At 43.2% G+C, this 23,760-nt stretch overlaps 1 protein-coding gene across 6 annotated transcripts in view; it reads left to right on the top strand.

Annotated features, from left to right (window-relative positions):
* The window catches only part of QTRT2 (queuine tRNA-ribosyltransferase accessory subunit 2), a 248,618-nt gene that overhangs the window by 39,303 nt on the left and 185,555 nt on the right, over window positions 1-23,760 (top strand). For all 6 annotated transcript variants that reach the window (XM_085621061.1, XM_085621066.1, XM_085621064.1 and 3 more), the window contains 2 exons: window positions 683-916; window positions 3,632-3,687. In XM_085621061.1, coding sequence (XP_085477187.1) covers window positions 683-916; window positions 3,632-3,687 — 290 coding nt within the window. The remainder of the gene's footprint in view (window positions 1-682; window positions 917-3,631; window positions 3,688-23,760) is intronic.

The raw sequence follows: 23,760 nt of genomic DNA, 5'->3' as shown, positions 1-23,760 counted from the left end.
TATATTCTATGTGGATAATCCGAAGGAATTTGATAAATAATGCTGTAGCACTCTAGTATTAAGTTTGACTACCAAGTGTCCAGATATATTTTACATTTCTTGAATGATCTGCTTTTATCAATTTTAGAATTTTTAAGAATTATTTAAATTTAAAAAAAAAAGCAAAAACAAAAAAAAAACAATGTCTAACAATTAACTAAAAACCTGAGATTAGTGCACTGAAATGGATTGCTTGATTTGTCGTTTAGTTGTGGTGTTTTTCTTTTTTTTTTCTCTGTATGTTCTTTTATGGTAAATATAACCGCAATAAAGTTTGACTTGACTTGATAGTTTTGAAAAAATGTATTACTTGCAACTATCCCTAAACAACTGGATATGTACCCTTATTTTCATAATGATGTTCATTTCTGTGCAAAGCTAAGCTGACACTACAATGGTTACAAACCTAATCAAAATGTTTAAAATAGTTATAACCAGAAATTAAACTTGTATGCATGTTCTATATAGTTTTATATAATTCCAGGCTGCCAGCAATAGCTGTCCCCATTTGTTTTTCCACCAGCACAAATGTTTTACATTGAATAAAACATAATTGACAACTGATGGTGACAAAGAGAGGGCTGGGAGAGGTTGTGGTTTTTGTGCTACTGTATTAAAATGAAGCCTGTCGCTTTTCGCACAGATTTACCCGCATGCTGCCCGAAGCTTTCTTCAAGATGCAGCTTAACCTCTCCAAGGTGGTCAACGGCTGTCGGCTTGGTGCGGTGACTCACCTCGGCCGAAGTGGCGAAAAGAGCCTGGAGTTTCCTGGGTGCCTTCTGTACACAAGGACTGGCTCTGCCCCACACCTCACCCACGACACCCTGCACACCATTGAGGGCCTACCAGCCATGACTCACATCACCCTCTCCAGCTTGTAAGTACCAAGCTAGTCAAAGCACTGGGGCTCAGACTTTGGTCCGCTTACTTGTTCCTGCTGAAGGATTCTTTGAACTGTTAGAGCTGGCACCTCTGGTTATCTCCTGGTGTCCTGCAGATACCTGCTTTTTTTAGTGGCTCATCACATTTCCATTTGTAATCCCTTACAAGGGGTGGAGTAGTCTATGCTGGCTGATATTTTTATTGTCTCAGTTGTAGTAACATGTTTCATTGCCTTTCAACTTCCTCTGGCGATTGCCATTTTTGGAACATCCCATGCAAGCACAACATTAATCCCTGTTTCAGTACTGTTTTGTTCTTGAGGCAATGCCTCTTGACTGTGTGGAAGGGAGATATCCAGCATCTCTTTTGTGGCAGTCTGAAAATATTGTGTTTTTGATGCAGTAGGCCTTGCTTGAGCGTGGTCATTGAAGCTTGCAGATCTGTTGTGATTTGTTAACATGGTGTCTTGTGCTGCGCTAACACCTTGGCTAGCACTGGTGGGTGGTGCAGGCTGATGGGAACGAAGGATCATGAGGACTGAAGAGGAAAGAGCAAATGAGGAGTAGCCGTTTTCTGAATGGAATAATGGATCATGAAAAGGTTATCGCAGCTATTATGGTGGTAACATTGGTACGGGCAGCATTAACAGAGAAAGCTGATACTTGATGAGCAGTGTAGGGCGGCACAGCGTGAAAAAAAGGTGGTAGTGGATGTGCTTGAAGTTGAGGCATTGAACAATGAACAACGGTTAACTGGGCCCTGGTGGTGGGAAATAAAGAAAGGCGGTAAGGAAAAGTGACCACCAATGGAGGGCGAAAAAGGGGTTGATGGAAGGGAGAAGCTGTGGTACTTGTAAGAAGATGGAATTTGAAGCCCAAATTAGATTTTATGAGTGATACAGCTGTAACCAGACGCTGGCCACAAATTGCTAACAAAGTCAGCTTTAGTCATTTTTGGCAGTGCGTGTGGAGTGGGATGACGGGCGGTATATGTAACTTGATTGAGGTGAGCCACTACTGACTGCTTCATTCCGCTTTTGATGTCCTAGCTACGTTATTTGCAGCGGCAGTGCAAGTCTGGCCAGTCACAGTGTGACTGGCTGCCCTGGAGAAAAGGAAACGCCATTTTAAAAACACGTCATGTAGGTACGGTCTCATCAGCAGGGATCAAACCTCAGCCGAGTAAACAGAAATTGCTATTTTTAGGCCAAAGCCTACTGTCTGGTTTTGGGACCTTTCTTAAAGGTTTCCTGGGAATGCTCTTGCATAGGGGAGCCCTAGTGGCTTTTCCAAAGCTTGTTATATCTACTCGTTATTCTGACACTTTGTTTCTGTGCAATCACCTGTCCAAATCTGAAGTGTGGTGCACATTTTTAAGATGTACACATTGGTCCTTCCCAGGTCTGTATGACCTCCTCATTACATATTCTGAGGATACAGAAAGTCCCATTCATTGATTGTTCTGCTCATTCCTGTCCAAGAGTTCTTTTGGCAGATCCTTGTGTATATATTTAGGCTTTGGAGACCTAGGCAGACACCTCCTCTTCTCCTTCCTCTTCACCCACCTTTCTCTTCCCCTTCCTCATTTCCCTTCTTCTTTCCTCCTTCCTCTTCTTCTTTCCTCCTTCCTCTTTTCCTTTCCTCTTCTCCTTTCTTCCTTCATCTTCTCCTTTCTCCCCTTCCTCCTCTCCTTCCTTTTCCTCCTCTCCTTCCCTTCCCCCTCCGTCCTCCTTTCACTTCTCCTTCATTCCTCATCCCCCGTCTTCCTTCCTCACCATCCTCCTTTCTCCTTCCTTTTTTCTCTTCCTTGGGCATTTGTCATTCTGTGGAAGCGGTCTATCATGAAGGCTTACTTCAGGAGACGATAGGGGCTAAGAAGTCCGATGCAGCATGGCCTAGTAGAGAGCACACAATAAACTCAGTGCCCTGAAGGGCTAAGAAAAATAAGACTCCATTTATATCAAATTTTCGCCTCCCCCTAACTCCCCCAACCCAAATGAGGGTTTCCATCCAAGTTCGTGCACTGTTGGTTTGTCCTAGGCAGTGCCATAAAGTATTAATTCCGGCTAAGAGGAGTAGCTGGTGTCTTGTAGTCTTTGTCCAGATGGGCACAATTCAAACAGTACAATTTAATAACTAACATGTCTGAAAGGCTTAGAAAATATTTTAAATTGTGGGCTTAGGGTTGGAGGAGATGCATGTGAAAATGTCGCCCTCCTGGATCAGATTTTCAGTTGACAGGAAAACTGGGCAGAAGCCACCCATTGGAACGAGAGGCACAGCCCGTTCCTACTGGGATCTGAAATTTAGGGTCCAGGTCCAGCCATACGTAAAAACAAGGAATTGCTGGAGCTGTGTCATATAATTATGATACAAATGGAAATATATTCTTAATTCCATGTTGCAGAACCCTCAGTTTCTTTTCTGCATCCCTAGATACATGTGATTTTTGGGTTAAAATTCTCACTTCTTTAGACGACCAAGATGTGTATGTGCATGAAAAGTAAAAAATCCTCCTCTTATGACTTTAGCATGTTCTTCCATGTGCATTGCTATCCCTCTCTTCACTCCCTAAAGCTGAGCAGCTAAGTCACTTTAGAGATATGTGGGATGGTCATAGGCCATGTTGTTGGTTTTAATGAGAGACCAGTGTTTCAAATAGATGCCTTAAAACCAATTCATCCGAGTGAAAGTTCTACTCTTGTTCACAGGGCAGAGCACTATGAAGTCCTAGAAGATTATAAAGAAGGCGTTGGAAAATTTGCAGGTAATTGATTCTGTGTCTGGTTATATGTTGGCATCATGTGTGCCAGGCACTGCCAACTGCAATTTTTAAACTTTGTTGTGAGTCCTTTGTACAGCTTCATGGTGCTTGTCAACTTTAATTTTAGAATATGCTCAGCAGCTGTGAACGAAAACACTGTAGTATTAGGTTTAAGAGAAATTCCTGCCTAAAATAAAATATTAGTCCTAGCTCCTCTACATGAAATTCTTCCATATGCCAACACTCTGCATGATCCTTTTATGAAATTTCTGAGAGGGGTTAGTTAATTTGGAAAGTAAAGGCATGGTATGTATGTAGGTATATGGTATTCCTATAGCACACGCCTAGTCAAAAGGCAGTGGAGCCCTGTACATGGTCAAAGACCAGTATGAAGTCAACAAGTCATAGGAGAGGAATCTGGGCTCTGGACTGATATTGCATTGTGATGTAGCGGTTTTCAAAGTGGTGACTCTTCAACTCTTTCCTTAATTGGGGCAATACCAGGGTGGTCCTGATGAATACTGAGATGTTATGTTGTTCTATATCCTGGGTGCATACACGGCTGGTGTCTTGTCTTTTCTTTTTCACACGTCTTAAAGCAGTTTTGAACAGCTGTCTCTGTGTTGCTCTGAGGGACTTCGGTCTCAAGAGGCATTCGGAAGTTCTGTTTTTCTGTGTTTGGGCAGGAAGCTTTCAGCCGCCTTTCAAAGATGCCAACCCACCAATAAAGAGGACCCAGCTTCACTGCCTCAGATGCAAGGATCCTGGAACCTTGGTTCTTTTGTCAGGCAGTGCCTGCGGTGTACAAGTGTCGGAGGACTAGCCGCCAAGGTGCCAACGAATCAGGAGGGCCTCCTCATCCTGCCGTCAAAAGGGAAGAAATGTGTGTGTAGAGTAGCATTGATCAGAATAACTATCAAAGGGGTTGGATCATCTGACGAGCAACATTTTTAGGGTGCAGTGAGCAACATGTTGATTCCGAGCCACACTTTTAGGACCACTGTTCTAGAAGATTCAGTTTCGTGGTAGGGTAATTTCTTGTGGAGTGTTTGAGTGTGGTGGTTGTTAATGTTTTTATGTGTGCAGGGCAGCATTAGGTTCTTCTCTTAATTTGCCCAGGTATGTTGTGTGTATGTTGGGTGTTGCGTAAGAGGGAAAGTGTGTGGTAAAAGGTGTCTTGGAAGTGATGGTGAAATGCTCATAGTATATGGGGATAGTCTTAGGGTATGTCAGTGTGAAATGGCGGGTTACATGTGGTTGACTTACTTGGTTAGAATGTGTGGTAGGTTTTAAAGTATGTCACTTTTTTTTACAACCTTTGTCATTTTATAAAATCACAACAACTAACAACAAAGCAGCAACTCAACAAGGTGGAGTGCAATCACAGCAGAGACACTCCAGATAGTAAACATCACAAAGCAAATGCATTCAGTTCTTAACACCCAGACACAGCCTTACCCCTCACCGCTACATTCACCCCTCACTACCCGTGGAGTCATTCCTCGGAAAGTATAAGCCACTTTACTGTGTTTACAGTGCATGTCGTCGTATCCATGTCACTCCTGTATGTTACTCAATACTTAATATTTCACTTTTGGAATTCCATGCATCTTCAGTACTGTCGTTGTTCCAGCATTATCTACATTAAACAGAAACTCTCCGATTAGTCTAAATAATGTTCTCTATAAAACGTTTATCTTTCTACAAATGCAATCTGTATTTCATAAGGACGCATTCCACTGTACATCAAATTTAGCCTTACCCCTCCAAAGATATAACATATATAAAAACAATTCATAGATAATAAAGACTCAAAAAAATTGTTGTATAATTGATTCGCCTTCATCTAGATGTCACCCATAGTATTAGCTATAGTCTTTTTTCCCCCAAAGTATTTTTTCCTGTTGCAGGGATTCTGCTAAGGAACAGAACTATGCTTGGGACCATAGAGCATCAGCATGTAGGGACTGAGTCACCATACCCAAACAGTACCTCTGGACTAGAATCAGACTAGCTTATAGTGCCTTACTTGCCCTCCTCACCTTTCCAGAGAGACAAGTGATTTGGCACCCAAGAACACAACACTCCCGACCTCTCAGAGATCACGGTAGCAGGTCACCCCCTTTCGTTTTCTCACTCGTACTTGTCCACAATAAATAGTAAAGAGACAGAGGAAGTTTACAATATTTATTTAAACTATTGTGCTGTAATATGCAGTAATTGCGCCACAGCTAGAAAACAAATACGGGTCAGTAGTGTGATTAGCAGACCATATAGAGTGAATAGCCCTGTCATATTAGCTGACTGATTTGCCTAAACCCACCGTTACTATAGAAACTAAGTGATCATAGATTATGGACTATAGATCTCAGGGTTTGAGTAGCAGACACCATACCTTAGCATAGATAGGTCGTTGCTCTACATCTCAGCCTACATTGCCTTCTTGTCTCAGGACCTTTGCACTGCCTGCAAGTCTCCGCTATGTGTTTTTAGAGTGACATGTCCCTGGTTACATGCCAAAACGTGTTTTCAAAAACAGCAGCTGGGTGTCTCCATTATGTCTAGGTGCTGGTGTCCAGCCACGGAGAATACCCAGGAGCAGTATTGTTTGACTTTGCCAAGTGTGTTCAAACTAAATCCCAGGAAAAGTACAAAATACAAAATAATGTGCTTACTATGTGTGAAAATACAATGTGGCCCAACAGCAAGTGTGATATTTGGTAATGTGTGCAAAACAAATGGCGTCTCCAATGTGCATAGTTAGGCTAACATAGGAAAAACAGCACTGGGCTATATAGGAAATAAACAACAATCCTGCAGTGTTACAGGTTTGTGAAAAATAAGTGAATCAAGTCACCGTTTGTACCATGACCTCACCTGTTATGAGGCAAAGACAATAACTGGCTTTGAGCCTTGCATGGGCTACTTTCTTTCACCATTTACCCAAAATCTTCATTAAATATGTAGACTGGGCATTTTGTACTTATTCCCCTTTTGTCATAAATGGGCAAAGTACTCGCTGGAATAGATAGATACACTGTGCCTATCTTGCATGACGGAAATAGAGATTCCAGCACATATTAATTTTTTAATTTTTTAATTCAAGTTACATGATGGTTTTTTTTTTCTAAGTAAAAGCTAATCTAGCAGGTATGTGGAGCATTTCCCCAAGCTTTACCAAATATGCCGTCAGTCACTGACTAGTGATGTGGTCCCAGAATGCTGGAAGAAGGCAGTGGTGACCCCCCTATTGAAAAAAACAACACTGGACCCTCAATGTCCCTCAAACTATAGATCCATTTCCCTGTTACCCTATCCTGTAAAAATCCTGGAACGGGTGGTGGCACAGCCCTTTCACAATTTTTAGTAGAAAATAATGTGCTGGATGAGGACCAATTTGGGTTCCGACCTGCACATGGTACAGAAACCGCTCTGGTGACAGTTCTGGATGAGCTCAGAATTCGTGCTGACTTAGGCCAAGTGGCCATATTAGTACTGTTGGACATGTCAGCCGCATTCGATACGGTCAATCACAACACTTTGATCAAAAGGCTTGAGGAGTCTGGAATTGTCGGGACAGCGCTGAACTGATTTCGGTCCTACCTCTCCGGCAGACAGTAGGCAGTGGCCATACCTCCTTTTTCTTCCCAAAACAGCTTCATAAAGCACGGGGTCCCTCAAGGATCGGCAATAAGCCTAATTTTATTTAACATCTATCTGCGCCCACTCATTTCCTTAATTAAATCCTTTGGAATTGAAGTGGTGAACTATGCAGACGACACGCAACTTGTCTTCTCATTAGAAGGGAACCAAACTATACCTTTGGATAGGTTCCATGAGTGTATGCAAAGAACTGCGAAGTGGCTTAGGGATAACTCCCTACAATTCAACGGCGATAAAACCGAGATTGTACAATGCACAACAAATAAAATACCTCGCCCACTCCCAGCGGACTTTTGGCCGATTCCAACAACTAATCCTTTGATACCATCCAAAATGGTAAGAAACCTGGGGGTACTGTTTGATAGTAATCTGCAGCTAGATTCACAAGTTAATAAGACAGTGGGCACATGCATATCACTGATTCGTAAATTACTTACACTACTGCCAATCCACGTTAGACTGCAAGTAGTAAGAAGCGTTATCCTTAGTAGATTGGACTACTGCAATACTCTGCTGCTTGGAGCACCACTGTCTCTGATAAAAAAATTGCAGAGAATACAAATAATTGCGGCAAAGTTAGCACTCATGAGACAGCGCAGGTTCTCCGCATCGTTAGCCTTGAAGGATCTTCACTGGTTACCAATTCTGCAAAGAATTCTATTTAAATCACTCTGCATCGTCCACAAGGCTGTACACGGAATGAGGCCCAAACCGCTGCAAAGAAGATTCACCTGGTATCTCCCAGCCAGAAATCTTCGGTCATCATCCGCTAAACTGGTGTGCATACCCAGATTCAAAAAAACCCGGCTGGGGGGTAGAGCCTTCAGCTCTGCTGCTTCAAAAGAGTGGAATGAATTACCAAGTAATCTTAGACAAATTGAGAATTTAATGCGTTTCAGAAAGAAACTGAAAACGTGGCTCTTTCCGAGAAATTAGCTCAGAAAAGTCACTGATCCTTCCACCAGGCTCGTACAGTTGTACGCACAGTGTTTAGGTAATCTCAGCGCCTGGATACCCGTTGGGTGACAGCCGCGCTATATAAGTTGGACTTACATTACATTACATATAAAATTTCGATTTTAGTGTGTTCATTTAGATTCAAGTATTTTATCAATGTAAAATTGTGTATACCACAAATTATTTTTTTTCTTGTAACAAATAACCTGTGGTTAATCCATATGAGTGCATCAAATACCTTATTCAAAGGAGATAGTGAGGGTAGGCTAGATGAGGTGTGTTCAGATCTGCAGCACAACCTCATAATACCTCCATTCCTTGATGCCAAAGCTTTGTGATGTAGTATTTTGATGTCTGTTCTATCGGTGTTGTGAATGTCCTCTCTAATTTGTAAATACCTGTCAATCTGTGAGGAATATACATATTTGTACTTGGACTGTGAGAAGTTTCTTATGATTCCCATGTTGCTATTGTGGCCTTCTCAATTCCTGAACGAATATCCGAGTTGCCAGATACTGGGACTAAAACATATATTTAATTGTGGAGATTGATATTGTTTGAGTTCAGAAATAGGGGGCATCTGCAATTTAAGTAAAGTGTTGGTGCCTGTTTCTGCTTGCATTGTATTACCAAATGTATACCTGCCCTACGCATAATACTTCTGGAAGGTGTATAAGAAGCTCCTTTCAACCTGTTGCATGTCTAACAGCTTCAGGTCCCCCAGCTATAGCATTTGTCCACAACCTGCACTTTGCTCTGTTTTTTTGCCATGTGAGAAGCCTCTGCCTGCGTTTTATTATTGTACTTTTCTTCTATGAGTTGGTGTAACTTTTTTTGACCTAGGATAGCTACCACCTTTGAACTTTGTCTTTTCCCCTCGTATGGATAAACTTTCTTGATCTACAGACCCCCACGTTTAGTGTAGAGTAACATATAACTGTAAACCTTATAACAGTGTGTTGTGCCTGATGCCACAAATAAGGGCATATCCTGTGGATAAATCTTTCTAGTTCTTGTAATACTGAGGCAGCAAGTATCTATTTTATAAAGATTGTTAAAAATCTAAAGAATTAGTGATTTCCTTTTAGAGGGAATCTCTGGTAATGGTGACAATCTGATCATCAACTTGCTTTGGCTTCCTCAATATTCTTGTAAGTAGGGCATTGCTGCACCTTATTCACTGCAGAATTTGATTGAAATCTTTTGAAATCTCGGAGCTGTGATGGAAGTAGGATATCTTTTTTTTATTGTTTCCTAGTTATGATAGTTTGAAAAGAACCTCCTTAGAGTTTCTACAATATTGTCTGCTACCATATTGCAAATTTACGCCCATCTTCCATGTATCAGTGAGGGCATTTTGTTTGGTCTGATAGTCCAGCAGGTGGTTTAAAATCACTTTTGAGGGCTCTGATACTTTCTCTGGAGGTATCCCCAAAATATTGTGATGTCTTCTTGAAAACCTAAGGAGGTGGCCAGTCGCTCATCTTCAAATCCTTCTGCATACCAGTCCAGTTACTTCTTTTTTCTGCATCGTTGAAAGGGTGTTTTCCTCCTCATATCATATTCCCATTTTTCTGCTGGTCCTTGATCTGTTCTCACTTGTCCATGGTAAACTGTGGCTTTGTTTCTTTGGAAATATTGGTACTTGATAGCTCTGGTCATTTGGAACTCCTCTCCTAGCCTTGCTTCTGCTTATTGAATCCATTCATCTGTCTCTGCTACTTTTCTTCTCTTGAAGTTGCTTGTTAGCTCCAGTCTTTGCTGTCAGTGGATATTTTATTCCACTGTTGTCTCTCAAAATAGCCTTTAAGAAAGTGTCATATGTATCTACAACCTGAAAGGACTGGTTTCTATTTGATTGTTCATATGACTTGTTCCTTGGCCAGGAGTCCAGCAGCGTAAGCGCTGCTCCTTAGCATGTTCTGCTCTGCTTTTAGTATGACCTTTCATATCGGACTGTGGTGGAGGGAAATTCCCTTCTTTGGGACAGGTCATCTTTGTCTATAGTGAATATGTTTGACGCAGATTTATAACTTGGTTCTCATGTGTGTATCCTACATATGCTACTGATGCGATGAAGTATTAATTCACTTCTTGGTTCAGAGTGTCCAGCTTAGAGTTTCCATTTCTAGCCGGTATCCAGTGCATGTCGGTTTGATCACTGTGAAGCAAGGCTACAATACTTTATTTACAGACTGTCTTTCTGTGAATTCTGTTTTCGGCAGCTGAGTGGACGGTATTCATGCTGACAAGGTGATCCAGTTTGATCGTTTTTGATTATGATTAATGATTTAATGAGTCAGTTTATCTTTTTGTGTACATTTGGTTTGGACCTTTTAAGGTCTTTATCTCTTTTCACTGTGCTGTTGTTTAGATTATGAATTGTGCATCTTAGGCCTTTCCTAAAGTATATTCTTTCCACTCTAACCACATAACCTCTGCAGATTGAACTGTGCGATACAGCCAAACAGGCCAGTCTGATACACTTTATGAATCACAAATGAGTGTCATCCTGTGATTCGGTGGGTTCACTGAGCAGGCTCCATGCTTTTTTTTTTTGTGGAAATTTTCATGTGAGTTTGTGTAAATCTCGATTTTATATTTTTCAGTTATGATATTTTTATTTTATACAAGAGACATACAGCAGTAAACAAAACAATAATACCTGTCCATACTGTAAGAATGCTAGGACAACTAATACAGTCAGAAAACGTACAAAGAAAGAGGTGATTAAAATTTGTATATGACTTCTTAAAGTGATTCAAGCACGTATATATAACGAGGAACAATGTGGGGAAGCGACAATAAGCAACAAACCTAGGAATTGATTCCATAAATAATATCACAGAGGTTTTCACCATTCCTAACTGTACAGTTATCCTATCTTATAACTGTGTTTATTATTAATTCTGTCCAGGGCAACCACAATTGAGTATTTTAAATGGACATTTGAAATGAAGAGCAATTAATATTCATTTTATGTATAAAGCAAATGCCATTCCACCAAACATTATAGTATAGTTTAGACTTTCTTCCAGTGTATTAACAACTGGTGTACAGTAATTAGCATGTTCTAAATCATTCTCATTGTGTCTATGGGTAGAAGGGACACCATAACAGTGCATTGTCAAATATTAGAAATAGTCTCTTTCAATTTATTATAGTGACTCAAACATGGCCTAAGAATATTATACTGATCTTGTAATTGGGTAAAAGCATACCAATTATATTTTTTGAACATTTGATGTACCCAGAAAATACCTTTCTCAAACCTTATTTTCCAAAAAAGTACTCTTATTAAGGTGGTGACATAATTATGTTCTGTTCCAAGTAGCTATATAATAAATGCTTGTTAAGATCAGTGCACAGTTGTGAGCATGGGAAAATATAGAAAGGTTTCTGCAACAAATACATTATTTGAAAGAGCTAGGAGTAATATTGAACCAGAATTAAAGTTGTTTAAGTTAAAAAGCACTGTGAAATTGTGAGAAATTAGAATTAATATCTCATTTCTTGATAGAGCACATTAATCTAGAAAAATTATACATTTTTGTATTATTCCACAAAAATGTAGATAATAAATTATTCACTTTCCGGAAAAAGTATTTTGGCGTTTTAACAGTAAACATTGGTGTAAGAAAAATATATAAAATGTTTGTGGAATACATCACTGTAATAGTCAAATCCTTTGTCAGGATCCTGAGAAGGGTTTGGATGCGAGGTGACAAACTCTGACAGTAATCCTCCACACAGAAGAGACTAAGAACAGGGTGGATAGTGTGCACTGCCACTGTAATGTAATCGCTCCAGGTAAAAATTGGGGATCTCTTACAGGGAAAGAGAGAAACATGAAAGTCTTGGACTATCACTCACAGGACTTTCCTTTTGGCTACAGACTATGTCCTTCATAATGTAGTCTTGTATTTTGGATTATCTCTGGGAATACGCAATGGATATCTCTGTGAACATAAACATTGACCATGTACACGCCTCAATTCCTTTTATCGCGATGCGCCGATGACGAAAGCTCATAAGAATCCCAAGAGGTACAGTGAAAACCATCCGGGCTCAGGGGCACCAGGGCGCCAAAGTTGAGTAACTGCTGGGAGTCGGGAGTCGAGGAATTCTATTAAGAAGACTTGTTAGGTGAACATAAGTAACACTGCTGAGGATACTGGGTTGGAAAAGGTGAAGGAAAACGCAGTAGAGCAGGATCTTTCAGCTACTATTTTTTTCCTAAGAAAGCCTTAAGTTTGCTTGTTCTTCTAATCCTCAGGCTTTGTCTGTCGAATCCTGACTTCTTTTGCCGAATCCAACATGGACATCATTTCTCCGCAGGCCATCGCATCCACCAACTACACCCTGCTGGGAGGCCTCAACTTCCACCTCGACAACCAATGGGACCCCAGCACCACATCCCTCCTGGACAACCTCCACAATATTGGACTCCGCCAGATCGTGACCGAACCAGGCACTCAGCAGGACACACCCTCGACCCCCTCTTCACAACAGGAAACTCCATCACCTTCAGCCACATCACCGAACTCCCATGGACCGACCATCGATGCGTCAACTTCACCTTCAGAACATCCACAGACACCAGCACCTGCTCCCACGAAGAAATTGGACCAGAATCACCGACGACCAGCTAACCTCATCACTCATCAACTCCATCCCGACTGTCGCGGAAAACGAAGACCCCAACGCCGCAGTCCGAACCCTGCACAGATGGATCACTGACAGCGCCAACACCTTAGCCCCCCTCAAGAAAAACAACACCCACGCCAAGAAAGCTAGATGGTTTACCTCTGACTTCGAGAGTCCAGACGCACTTGCTGCCGCCTTGAAAAGGACTGGAGGAACACCAAATCCACAGAAGCCCACAACAACTTAAGAGCCGCCACCAAAGTCCACCACCAACTCATCAGAAAAACAAGAAAAAAAGCGATCGAAGACAGAATCTCCACCCACGCACACAACAGAAAAGAACTCTTCAACATCATCAAGGAGTTCGCCCAACCTACCAGCGAGTCCACCGATATCCCACCCTCACAAGATCTCTGCGACAAACTCAGCATCTTTTTCCATCACAAAATCAAGAGCATCTACGACAATTTCGATGAAGACAACCAACATACTGAACGCTCACCAACCACCCCCGACACCATGAAGCCAACGATCGACAACTGGACAGTCCTCACCACCGAGGGCTCACTGAAGACAACAAACTCAATCCACTCTGGGGCCCCCACGCAACCTTGCCCCCACCACATTTTTAACAGAGCCGCCAACACCATTGTACCCATGCTCTGCCACACCATCAACCATTCCCTGGCAACCGCATTGTTTCTCGACGACTGGAAACACTCAAGATCAACCCCCTCCTCAAGAATCCCTCAGCAGACCCCACCGACCTAAAAAACAACAGACCCATCTCCCTGCTCCCCTTCCCAGCGAAAGTCCTCGAGGAAGCCATCAACAGCCAACTTGCCACATTCATCGAAGAGCACAACATCCTTGACTCAGGAAAAAACACAGGATGTACACCACCCTCCTCGCTGCAACAGATGACATCCGCACCCTACTGGACAAAGGAGAAACAGCAGCCCTCATCCTCCTCGACCTCTCAGCGGCACCTCTCTCACCGCACCCTAATATGCAGACTCTACGACGCAGGGATTCAAGACCAGGCCCTCGACTGGATCCGCTCCTTCCTCTCTGGCAGAACGCTGCGGGTCAGACTCCCTCCTTTCCTCTCGGACCCTACACCAACCACCTGCGGAGTCCCCCAGGGGTCATCCGTCAGCCCTACGCTCTTCAACGTCTACATGGCTCCGCTCGCCCCCATCGTCAGAACCTACAGACTCAACATTGTGTCATATGCAGACGACATCCAACTCATCCTCTCCCTATCCAACTAACCCAACAACGCCAGGCAAAATTTTCGAGAAGGCATGGAAGCCGTCACAAAATGGATGAAAAACAGCTGCCTTCAACAAAACAGAAGTACTCATCATGGGCCCACACCCCGACGCCTGGAACGACACCTAGTGGCCCCCCGTCCTCGGATGTCCGCCCACCCCTATGGACCACGCACGCAACCTGGGAATCATCCTGGACTCCGAACTCAAAATGGACTGCCAGATCAACGCCGTCTCGTCCTCCTGCTTCCACACCCTCCACCTCCTACGCAAGACCTTCAAATGGATCCCCCTCGAACACAGAAAGACTGTCACTCACGCCCTGGTCACCAGCAGACTCCGCTACGGCAACACATTCTGCGCCGGACTAAACAAAAACCTCACACGCAAGCTATAGAACATCGAGAAAGCTGCCGCAAGACCGGCCCTCAACCTGCCAAGACACTGCCACATCTCCCAACACCTACTACCACTCCACTGGCTCTCCGTTGAAGATAGTCACCTTCAAGAAGCTTACCCACGCTCCCAAGGCCCTCCACGACACCGGACCAGCATACTTGAACAGTCAACTCAAATTCCACGCACCCCAAAGGACCCTACGATCAGCCCAGCTCTCCTACGCCGTGGTCCCCCGCACCAGAAAGACCAGATCAGGTGGCCGCTCCTTCTCCTTCCTCGCGGCCAGAGCCTGGAACGCCCTCCCTCTCCACCTCAGACAGACAACCTCTCTCCCCATCTTCACAAGAAACCTCAAAACCTGGCTCTTCGACAGACCCCCTCCTTGATGGACTGGAATCTGCGAAACCCCCCTCCCCCAGCGCCTTGAGACCCTCATGGGTGAGTAGTTGCGCTTAACAAACGCGATTGATTGATTGATAGCCCACCAAGATAAATAAAGCTGAGACTATTGTTTAACTAGTGAATCCATTTTTTCTAGAAGCAAAGTAGGTAAAATTTCAAGATATCTTTTAAATATCTTGAACTATTATTCAAAAAAAGAACATTTTAGTTGAAGTGAAGTTTTTATCCTGGCACATTAGAAAATTCATCCATTTGATGGAAAGGGCTAGTAATGAACTTTCAGAATTGTTCATATATTTCACAAAGTCATGAAAATGAAGAATTCCATGTGGTGTCTGGCCAACACCTTAGCTGGCAGAAATCTTGCCGTTTTCCCCTTCGCGTCTTTATTAAGTTGGACATCGGGGCACCACTCTTTGTTGGCAACAGCATACCTTCAGATAAGATACGTAGGTATACAAATATATCATCCAGATCAAGATTTGCTCAACAGGAATGTAACGCGTGTGTTCTCGGCGCTCAGGGGGCAGGTGGTGTTCTGGTTAACCTTACCACTCTCAGTAATAGCCAGTAACACGCACTAAAAAATTAGTATGCTTCTCCTCTTACTTTATCACTTTGTGAGTCTCCCGCTCCACTTAATTGCAAAGTTCTTCCACTCTCTTTTGAGCTGATATGAAGCAATGGCAGACGCAGGGTTGCACTGACTAAATTTCGGTGCCCAACTGACCAGGACAACCTGTGTCTTTAACTTTGAACATTATTGCATTGCCTCCCAACTCCAGTGGCGGCGAGTGCCTGGCTAGACAGCACTGCTACAATGCAGTCACCAAGGATACTAACTGAGGTAATTCTGCCCAGTAGGTAGTCCTACATGAACTTTTCCCCAAATCCTAAGGGTTGATCACACATGCTATATTAGAATTCTACCCCTTACAGTGCAGCTCCTCCCGGCCTCCCCTATATCCCAGCCACTCCGCTCTTTAGTCTACTGTATTGGAAGTGAATTTTCACTTGCCAATCTCAAACAATAGCATTCTCTAGGGGTGGAGACTTAGGGTTATCTTTTCAATGAGGGCTCGTTGCTTACCTTCAATGAATTCTGGGAGCAATATGGCGTACATCAAGGTCACATTCTGACTCACAATATATTGACTCCCTCTTTGTGCCACTGCTGGTACATAGTGGCTGCAGAGTCGCGAATAGAAGCGCCAGCATATGAGGTACTACTGATTTTTTTTTTTTTTAAACAGACTTTTATTGGGTTACAAACCATAATACATTCAATCCCCTTGCCCGTTACCCAGCCCTCCAGATAAGTCATTGGATAGGAGGTACTACTGATGATTCACTATGGGCACCGGGAAGCATCTTATCAAGGGGTTGACCAAGGCACTGATGCCACATACACAAGTCCCCTCAGACGCGCTTTAAGTTAAATGAGAAACAGATCTCGGCACAGAGGTTTATGATTCTGAGTGGTATTGCGTCCTTACTCACCCTTTCATAATGTTTAGGAATGCTAAATTAAAGCTAATGCAATTTTATGTTCTGCACAAAGCGTACTCCCAAGAAGAAGAAGATTAATAATTTTTCCTGGGTGCCGCCTCCTTCTGCCCTTGATGCCCGTTAATGGGCGCTATGTGCAGCACATGTTCTAGACATGCCCTGCCCTAACACATTTGGGTTGAGGTCATGGGTCAATTGCTGTTTTAGTCGGAATATAACAACTTGTGCAGATGGGATGTCTGTTCCTTGAGGCTGTTTAAACGCTCAAAAAACACAAGGCCCTTCTCCTTGTCTTGGCTTGGCACTCATACTGGCACTGAAGTCTATCACATGCCTTTGGAAGGTTACTGCACCACACTTGGAGGTTGTATGGTGTCATAGTGTAGCTTCTTGGGCAAATTCTGAGAGTACCTTGCTCCAACAGGAAGAAGCAAGGAGCCTATGGAAATACTATATATTGCTGAGATGGGATGAGCTCATCGAAGTCTTTTGTGGCAAGCCAAAGATTACACCCTTCCCCCATAGATGTGCACCGGCTGTCTAATCCCCATCCGTCACCAATACCTGGGTTCCCTCCTACACCAAGGCGTATGACAGTTAAGCTTCCCCCGTTAGTAAAACGCATGCAAAATCCTAGGAATCGGCAATAGACTCCGCACACGTTCTCCTCCTCTTGATCTATCATCAGTTCAATGTATAAATTGCATTAAATTGACTCACTGGTGTCTTGTGCCAAGATGCCTTCACACACTGTAGTGATCTTCGCAGCAGCTGTACTTGCCCCCTATTTAGTATTGTCACATACCCTGTATCTGCCTCTACCCTCTATAGTTTTTATGTTAGTTGTTTTATCGTTGACTTTGAACCCTTGCTGTACAACTCTACTCATGTTCCACTTCGGTAGACGCAATGCACATAGGGAGTTCCATCCTATTGCCTGATGAGTTGAAACTGATGTATTAGTCTTTGGTATTAGTCTTATTAACTGTAAGCAGACTTCATATCTGCAATGTTTTCTTTTTCAACTGGGTGGAAATGTAACTGATCGTTCACAAATGTGTATTGCCTGCTGTCTGAGTGTAAACCTGAAAAGAAAATTAATTTAAAAAAAACTGTTAAAGCCATTAACATTGGAAGAGTATGTAATTACTTCATCATCTCTAGGAAGCCTTCGATGATAATATTATTTCAAATTTTAACTAAGAGGGGTTCAAGAGACAGAAAATAAAGAAGAATAGAAAGGGGACAACCTATAGTTTCTATTTTAATGGGGGGGGAAGGGGAAGGGGAAGGGGAAGGTAATATTAACAAAAATAGATGCATGTGATTTGTATTACAAAGAAACCATATTTTTAAATTCAGGTCCAATCCCATGCCATTTTGAAGTATGTAACATAAACTTTCGATTGGGGCAATTAAAAGCTTTGTCAGCCTCTAATGATAAAGCATCAAAGAGGATTACATTAAAGCTGCCTTATCAATCATACTTAAAAACAGGCATTTGTTTATGCTAACCTTCTAGTTCTGATTTAATCAATCGGCGGATGAAGTCTTGCAGAATAAGAGCTAAAATTGTTTGGAAATATCTTACAACTACTATTAAGGATATTAAAGGGTAATTCTTACAAAAGGGAGTATTTTCTCAAGTTTAGGAATAAGGCATATTTATAGTCTGCAAGAAACGTCTTTGAGGATAATTAGTAGAGGGGAAATGATCATATGATTGCAAAAATGTAAATTCAAATAAATCCGATATACATGTATAAATTCTAAAGTAATGCCATTTGGACCAGGAGCTCACTTTTTCACAGAAGGCAATTATAATCCATATGCACTGTTATGCTGTTATGCCTGGACGTGATATAACGTTTTGCTAAGTTGTATGTATTATGCAATCCAATAAAATCTATTTTTTTAAAAAAAGAAGTCAATTATAATAGAAACTTCTTGTAGGGGTAAATTATCATCCAAAGAGGAAAGATCTAAGAGAATATATTGAAACCTGGAATTTTAAGTATGTAATTTTTAATTTTGTCCAGAGAAGGAAAAAGTTCAGGGGAATAAATCTATGGAATGAATGAGCAATATCACTGTGAATCTCATTTATAAGCATAACACCACGTCTAGGAGGCAGTTAACAAAAGATATTTCTTTCTTAACTTTAAATATTGAGCCAAAGATTACCCATGTTACTTTTACCACTATAGTATTTTGCCTTGGCTCAATTCAAGAATGAAAGGTATATTCTTGTAAATCCCAGTGGGGAATTCTTCAAGAATCTGACAAGGCTCTTTGTGTTCTATTTGATTTTAAACCTTTTTGCATTTTATTTGGGATACATTTTGATTTGGATATCCTATCTAAAAGCAAGTGAAGAAGTAAATTACAGTCACCAGCACCAATTATCAGAATTACACTGTAGTTAATTTTTCATTACAGAAATCCAAAAAGGTAAATGGACAATATTGGGACCATAGCTCCTATGAACCAGTTATGAATTTCCATTAATGTTAACATTAGTAAAACACCAGCTACCCTCTAAATCGTTTTTATGATTGCTCAAATCTATTTGAAAGAATTAGTAAAACAATATAGTAAGCCTGTTTGTCTTTCCTAAAGCCCGAGAATAGATTACATTATTCACCCATAATCTATGTAATTGTTGATACTCAACATCTGATAATGAAAGCTCTTGTATAATACACTTTCAGTGTTTTGCTGATTCACATACATCTAAATAAAATGATTGCATAATGTATACGTTGTTTGTCAAACCTTGTGATATTCATATAGATTGGTGAAATATATGGCTTATGTATACTGTTCATGAACAGATTCAGGACAATTCACCAATTAAATAACAATTACCTTTCAGTGATAACTGTTCCTCCAAGAAGCTTCTAAATACAAAATGAATGTTTTCCCTTTCCTGCCCTTTTTCCAGTTTCACACATGATGAATCTAGTTGTAATAAGGTGCTCATACCAGCACAGTATTTCTAAAACGCTATGATAACCACAGAAATTGCACTTTTAGGGATGTTTATGAATTTGTCATTTTATGACTTTGGCCACTCCAACATTGCACCGCAAACAAGAATTTTTGCACATTCATTGAGAATTGTAAGTATAGTGAAGGCGTGTGTTGCATATCATCACACGTACAGAACACTTACTTGCATTTTTTGCCGTAGACGATTATGCAGTATGTTCTCTACTTGCTCTTTCTTAGTAGGTTCTCCCTCTCCTACGGTGCATTGGGTGAGGGCATGCAGGGGAAGGGAGTGGCCATCGGGTGGAAGCGTCAGGAGATTTACAAAGCCAAGTAACACCCACTAATTAAGAAATGTGTTTTACTTTTTGTTTGTGGAAACCAACCATACCCAAATTCCTGAAGAAACGATTCCAGAACCTTAAAAACTATGTCAAACAGGGTCGGACTGGCCTATTAGCAGGGCCAGACTGGCCGTAGTGGGCACTGGGCATTTTCTCGGTGGGCCGAAATGGTCGGGCCCTTTTTGGTACGGGGAGCAGTTTTACAGCTGTGCTGCAGTATCGCCCCCTGTACCAAAAGCAGCATTAGTGTTTTCCACCAGCACCACCCCCCAGCCGGTCAGACTCAATTGCTAGGGCTGGTTTGCGTTCCCAGGACGGGCCTGCCTATAAGGCAATCAGACAGTGACCGATGGGCTTGTTAGTGGGCATATTTTATGGGCTCTTGCACCGATTTTTACTGTTAAATTCCCCAATATTAAAATAAGAATTGCCTGCAGCAAGCTCAAATCCATGCAGACTTCCATTCCTTCCAAAACATTTATACAGCGTGTCTTTACAAGTTCAGATTTGCCCCACTTTGCAAATATGTTTTTATTTATTTTTTAGCTTTGTGGGCCTTTCGTATACATTTGACTATTGAAACCACGATGCCTTTTAATGAATTTTGAGAATATTGAAGAAAAGAGAATACAAAATTGACAACCAAGGACAATATGGATTAATTTGGACTCCTGCTTTTTGCTTGTATTCACACCCTATGGTTGTGCATCTTAGATCTGGTGCAACCTTGCGCACCAGTTTTGAATATTTTGCGCGCCTGGGACAGAGCTCGCAACAAGGTTCGCACACCAAAGCTCTGCCTTTGAGCATTTTTCTATTGACTATGTTTCAATTGTTGTGCATTCATAAAATCACTTATAAAGGAGCCCATAAAGTGTACTAGGCAGTTAAAAGTGCCTCACAGTGAGGCACTGACGGATATTGAAGGGTGAATCACAGCCACATAAGGCAAAATATAGCCATGTGATGCTCTTCTGTTGGGCTTTAGGACTGTTCGAGGTTACCAGCAGATCTGATGAGGGCAGAGTTTCTCAGCAAGGTGGAAATTGATATTCTTGGTGAATACTGATGTTTCGCATTTGGCAAATGGGTGTGCTGTTTGGGAGTCCGGCTCATGCCTGTCAAAACTCACTTTATTAAAACAAATCCAGCGTCTATGCAAGCAGTGTGGTCACAAGTGGTATCGTCCCATGTACAATGCTGCTGCATAGAGAGCGGAGTAGGCTAAATGGATATTTCAGTACTGGGGTCATGTATTATTGAATTAAACCTCATAGGACGGTCTGTTCTTGTTTTCAGTGGTGCATATTTTTTAATTTTGCAGGCATTTAGTCCCTGTGCATCTGCTCATTGTGTATTTTTACCAAAAAAGATGGAGCCCGCTTTGAGACCATGGGGGTTCTGTTTTCTTTTGCTTCAACTACCCGAAAACAACCTGTGATTTTGAGTTCTTACTATGGGTGATGTGGAGGCTGAGGCGGCTCGCATGGGCTAAGTGCATGTGGCCATCCGTTTCTTTGTGTCTCTCTCCTAAGAGTGGGTATCTCCACTTACAGTTTTCCAGCAGGTATTTGGAAGTTTTTTGTACATTCTTGAATGTGTAAGGATTGCACAATTTGTGCAGGCAGTTGTGGTTGGTAATCAGTGGGCTTCAGTGGCAGCTGATGATATTTTTAAAGTTGTGGGGCATAATACTTGACATGAATTGCAATGAGCGAATCAGACTTCTTCTCAGAGGAGAGTTCGCTTGCAGTCAGTCTTACTCTCTCACTCATGTATTTACTCTCATTAGCACGTGCACTCACTTTTACTTACTCTGACTAACTCAGTCTCACTAATTTAGAGTCTTACTCCTTTTTACTCGGTCCCACTGTGACCCACTCAGTCTTACAGATTTGTGCAGTCTCACTCATTCTCACCCTGACCCACACTCCCTCCCACTGTGACCTACTCAGTCCTACTCTGCCCTAGCTGCAATAGTAGCCTGAATGTTTCCTCCTGCGCCAGCACCAAGTCATACCTACGCCTCTCCAGCGATGCCCCCACAAGCCAACACCTCTCCAACGATACTCCCACATCACCCTGCTTCGATATACCCTTTTTTTTTTTTGTTGAAACATTTTTTTATTGTTTTCTTACCAACATCCCAATACAATTCCCACAAGAGCACCAGCAACTCACCGGAGAGTAGTACATACGACATTTCAGCCAGTTATGCAGTGGGAAAGTTACACTTCCCGCGTGGGGTCCCCCCTCCCACTCCCTCCCGCGACCCATGTCAGTGTGCCCCCGTCTTCCTGTCCCCCCCCTGGAGAGACCCCCCCCCATTACCATGACGCATGTAGGGGTATTCAAACCTATCTCTATCAGCTCGGGCGTTCCCCCGGGTTCAGCCGTGTTGAATGTGTCCATCCACCACCGTGACCCCCTTCCTACTCCCCGCTTATCGCTTCCTCCTGTCGGTCGGGTATGCTCCCCTCTCCTATGTTTTCTGACATCAGCCCCTGAGGTTCAACCACCAGTGACTCCCATGCACGGGCCGTCTCTAACGCCTTTTCGTCGTTCCTCCTATGCGCTAATTGCAAGCGAAGTGTGCCCTCCGCGCCTGCCCATTTTGCGAACGCTGTCCTCCACCTCAGAAAGCTAGGCCCCGCCCTTGACTTCCAGCGCATGGTGAGCTCCCTCTTGGCCATAATCAACCCTAAGTCACATAACTTGCTAGTAACCCTTGTGCGGCGGGTGTGGGGGAACCAAAGCAACAGGCAGGCCCCCATCTCAAATTCGATGTTGCGATCTGTCACTTGGTTCAGGCATTCCGTGACGTCTTCCCAGTAACTACCCAGCGCCGCGCAAGACCAAACATATGGCGAAAATCAGCCCCATCTCCCCCACACCGCGGGCACTGAGAATGCGTGCCCCCAAAATATTGCAATATCTTAACTGGCGTTAGGTATGCTCTGTGCAGTGTAAAGAACTGTACTAGCTGAAACCGGGCATTACGCGTACCCTTCCAGGCCCGCCGCACCAACGCAGGCCATGTCGTCTCGGGGATGGGCTTCCCAAGGTCCGCTTCCCATTTATCTTTCAACGTGACTAGGGGAAGCAAGCGCTCCGTCGACAGTTTTCGATATAGGCAGGTAATAGCCTTGGACGTACCCGCGGCCATAGCCACATATTGGCAGCCCGCGGCGACTGGCGGCTCCGAGAGCCCCGCATTCCAGTGCTTCTGGAGGCCCGCTACGAGGGCAGCGTGAAGTAAATAATCTCCCCGTGGGAGCCCATAGGAGTCCTGCAGGTACAGGAAGGGCAAGAGCACCCCCTCCCTGTATAGGTCGCCTACCACTTGTATGCCAAGATCCTCCCACGCGGCCAGTCCTGACCAATGAGGGAGCGCCGTGCACATTCCAAGGGGGATCTCCGGGGCATAAGGGTGGACAATGGCTGCCTTCCTCTGACACCGGTTCCAGCACAACCTGAGGGTGCGTTCCTCAATAGTGAGCTGGGCTAGGTCCATCCGCTGTTGGAGGACAATAAAAGCAAGCACATGGTGAGGAATTAACCTACCCTGCGGGCCCTCTGGGCCTCTATACTCCCGTGCCACCGCCTGCGTGAGCCATTGCAATTGTGCTGCCAGATAATACCACTCGAAGTCCGGGACCGCCAGGCCCCCCTCCGCTCTTGGCCGCCGTAGTGTGGACAAAGCTACCCGCCGCCTACCCGAGCCCCATATGAAGCCCGTGGACATCGCTCAAAGCCGCTCCAAAAACGATGCCGGTATCCATATGGGCAATGGACGAAAAAAATACAGTAGGCGCGGCAGCGCCACCATCTTTAGCAGCGCTACTCGCCCAGCACTCGAAAGTGGGAGCGTGCTCCAGAAACCTATGCTG

This window comes from Triturus cristatus, chromosome 8, assembly GCF_964204655.1.
Source record: "Triturus cristatus chromosome 8, aTriCri1.1, whole genome shotgun sequence".
Lineage (NCBI taxonomy): Eukaryota > Metazoa > Chordata > Amphibia > Caudata > Salamandridae > Triturus > Triturus cristatus.
This window is presented reverse-complemented; position numbering and strand designations above follow the sequence as displayed.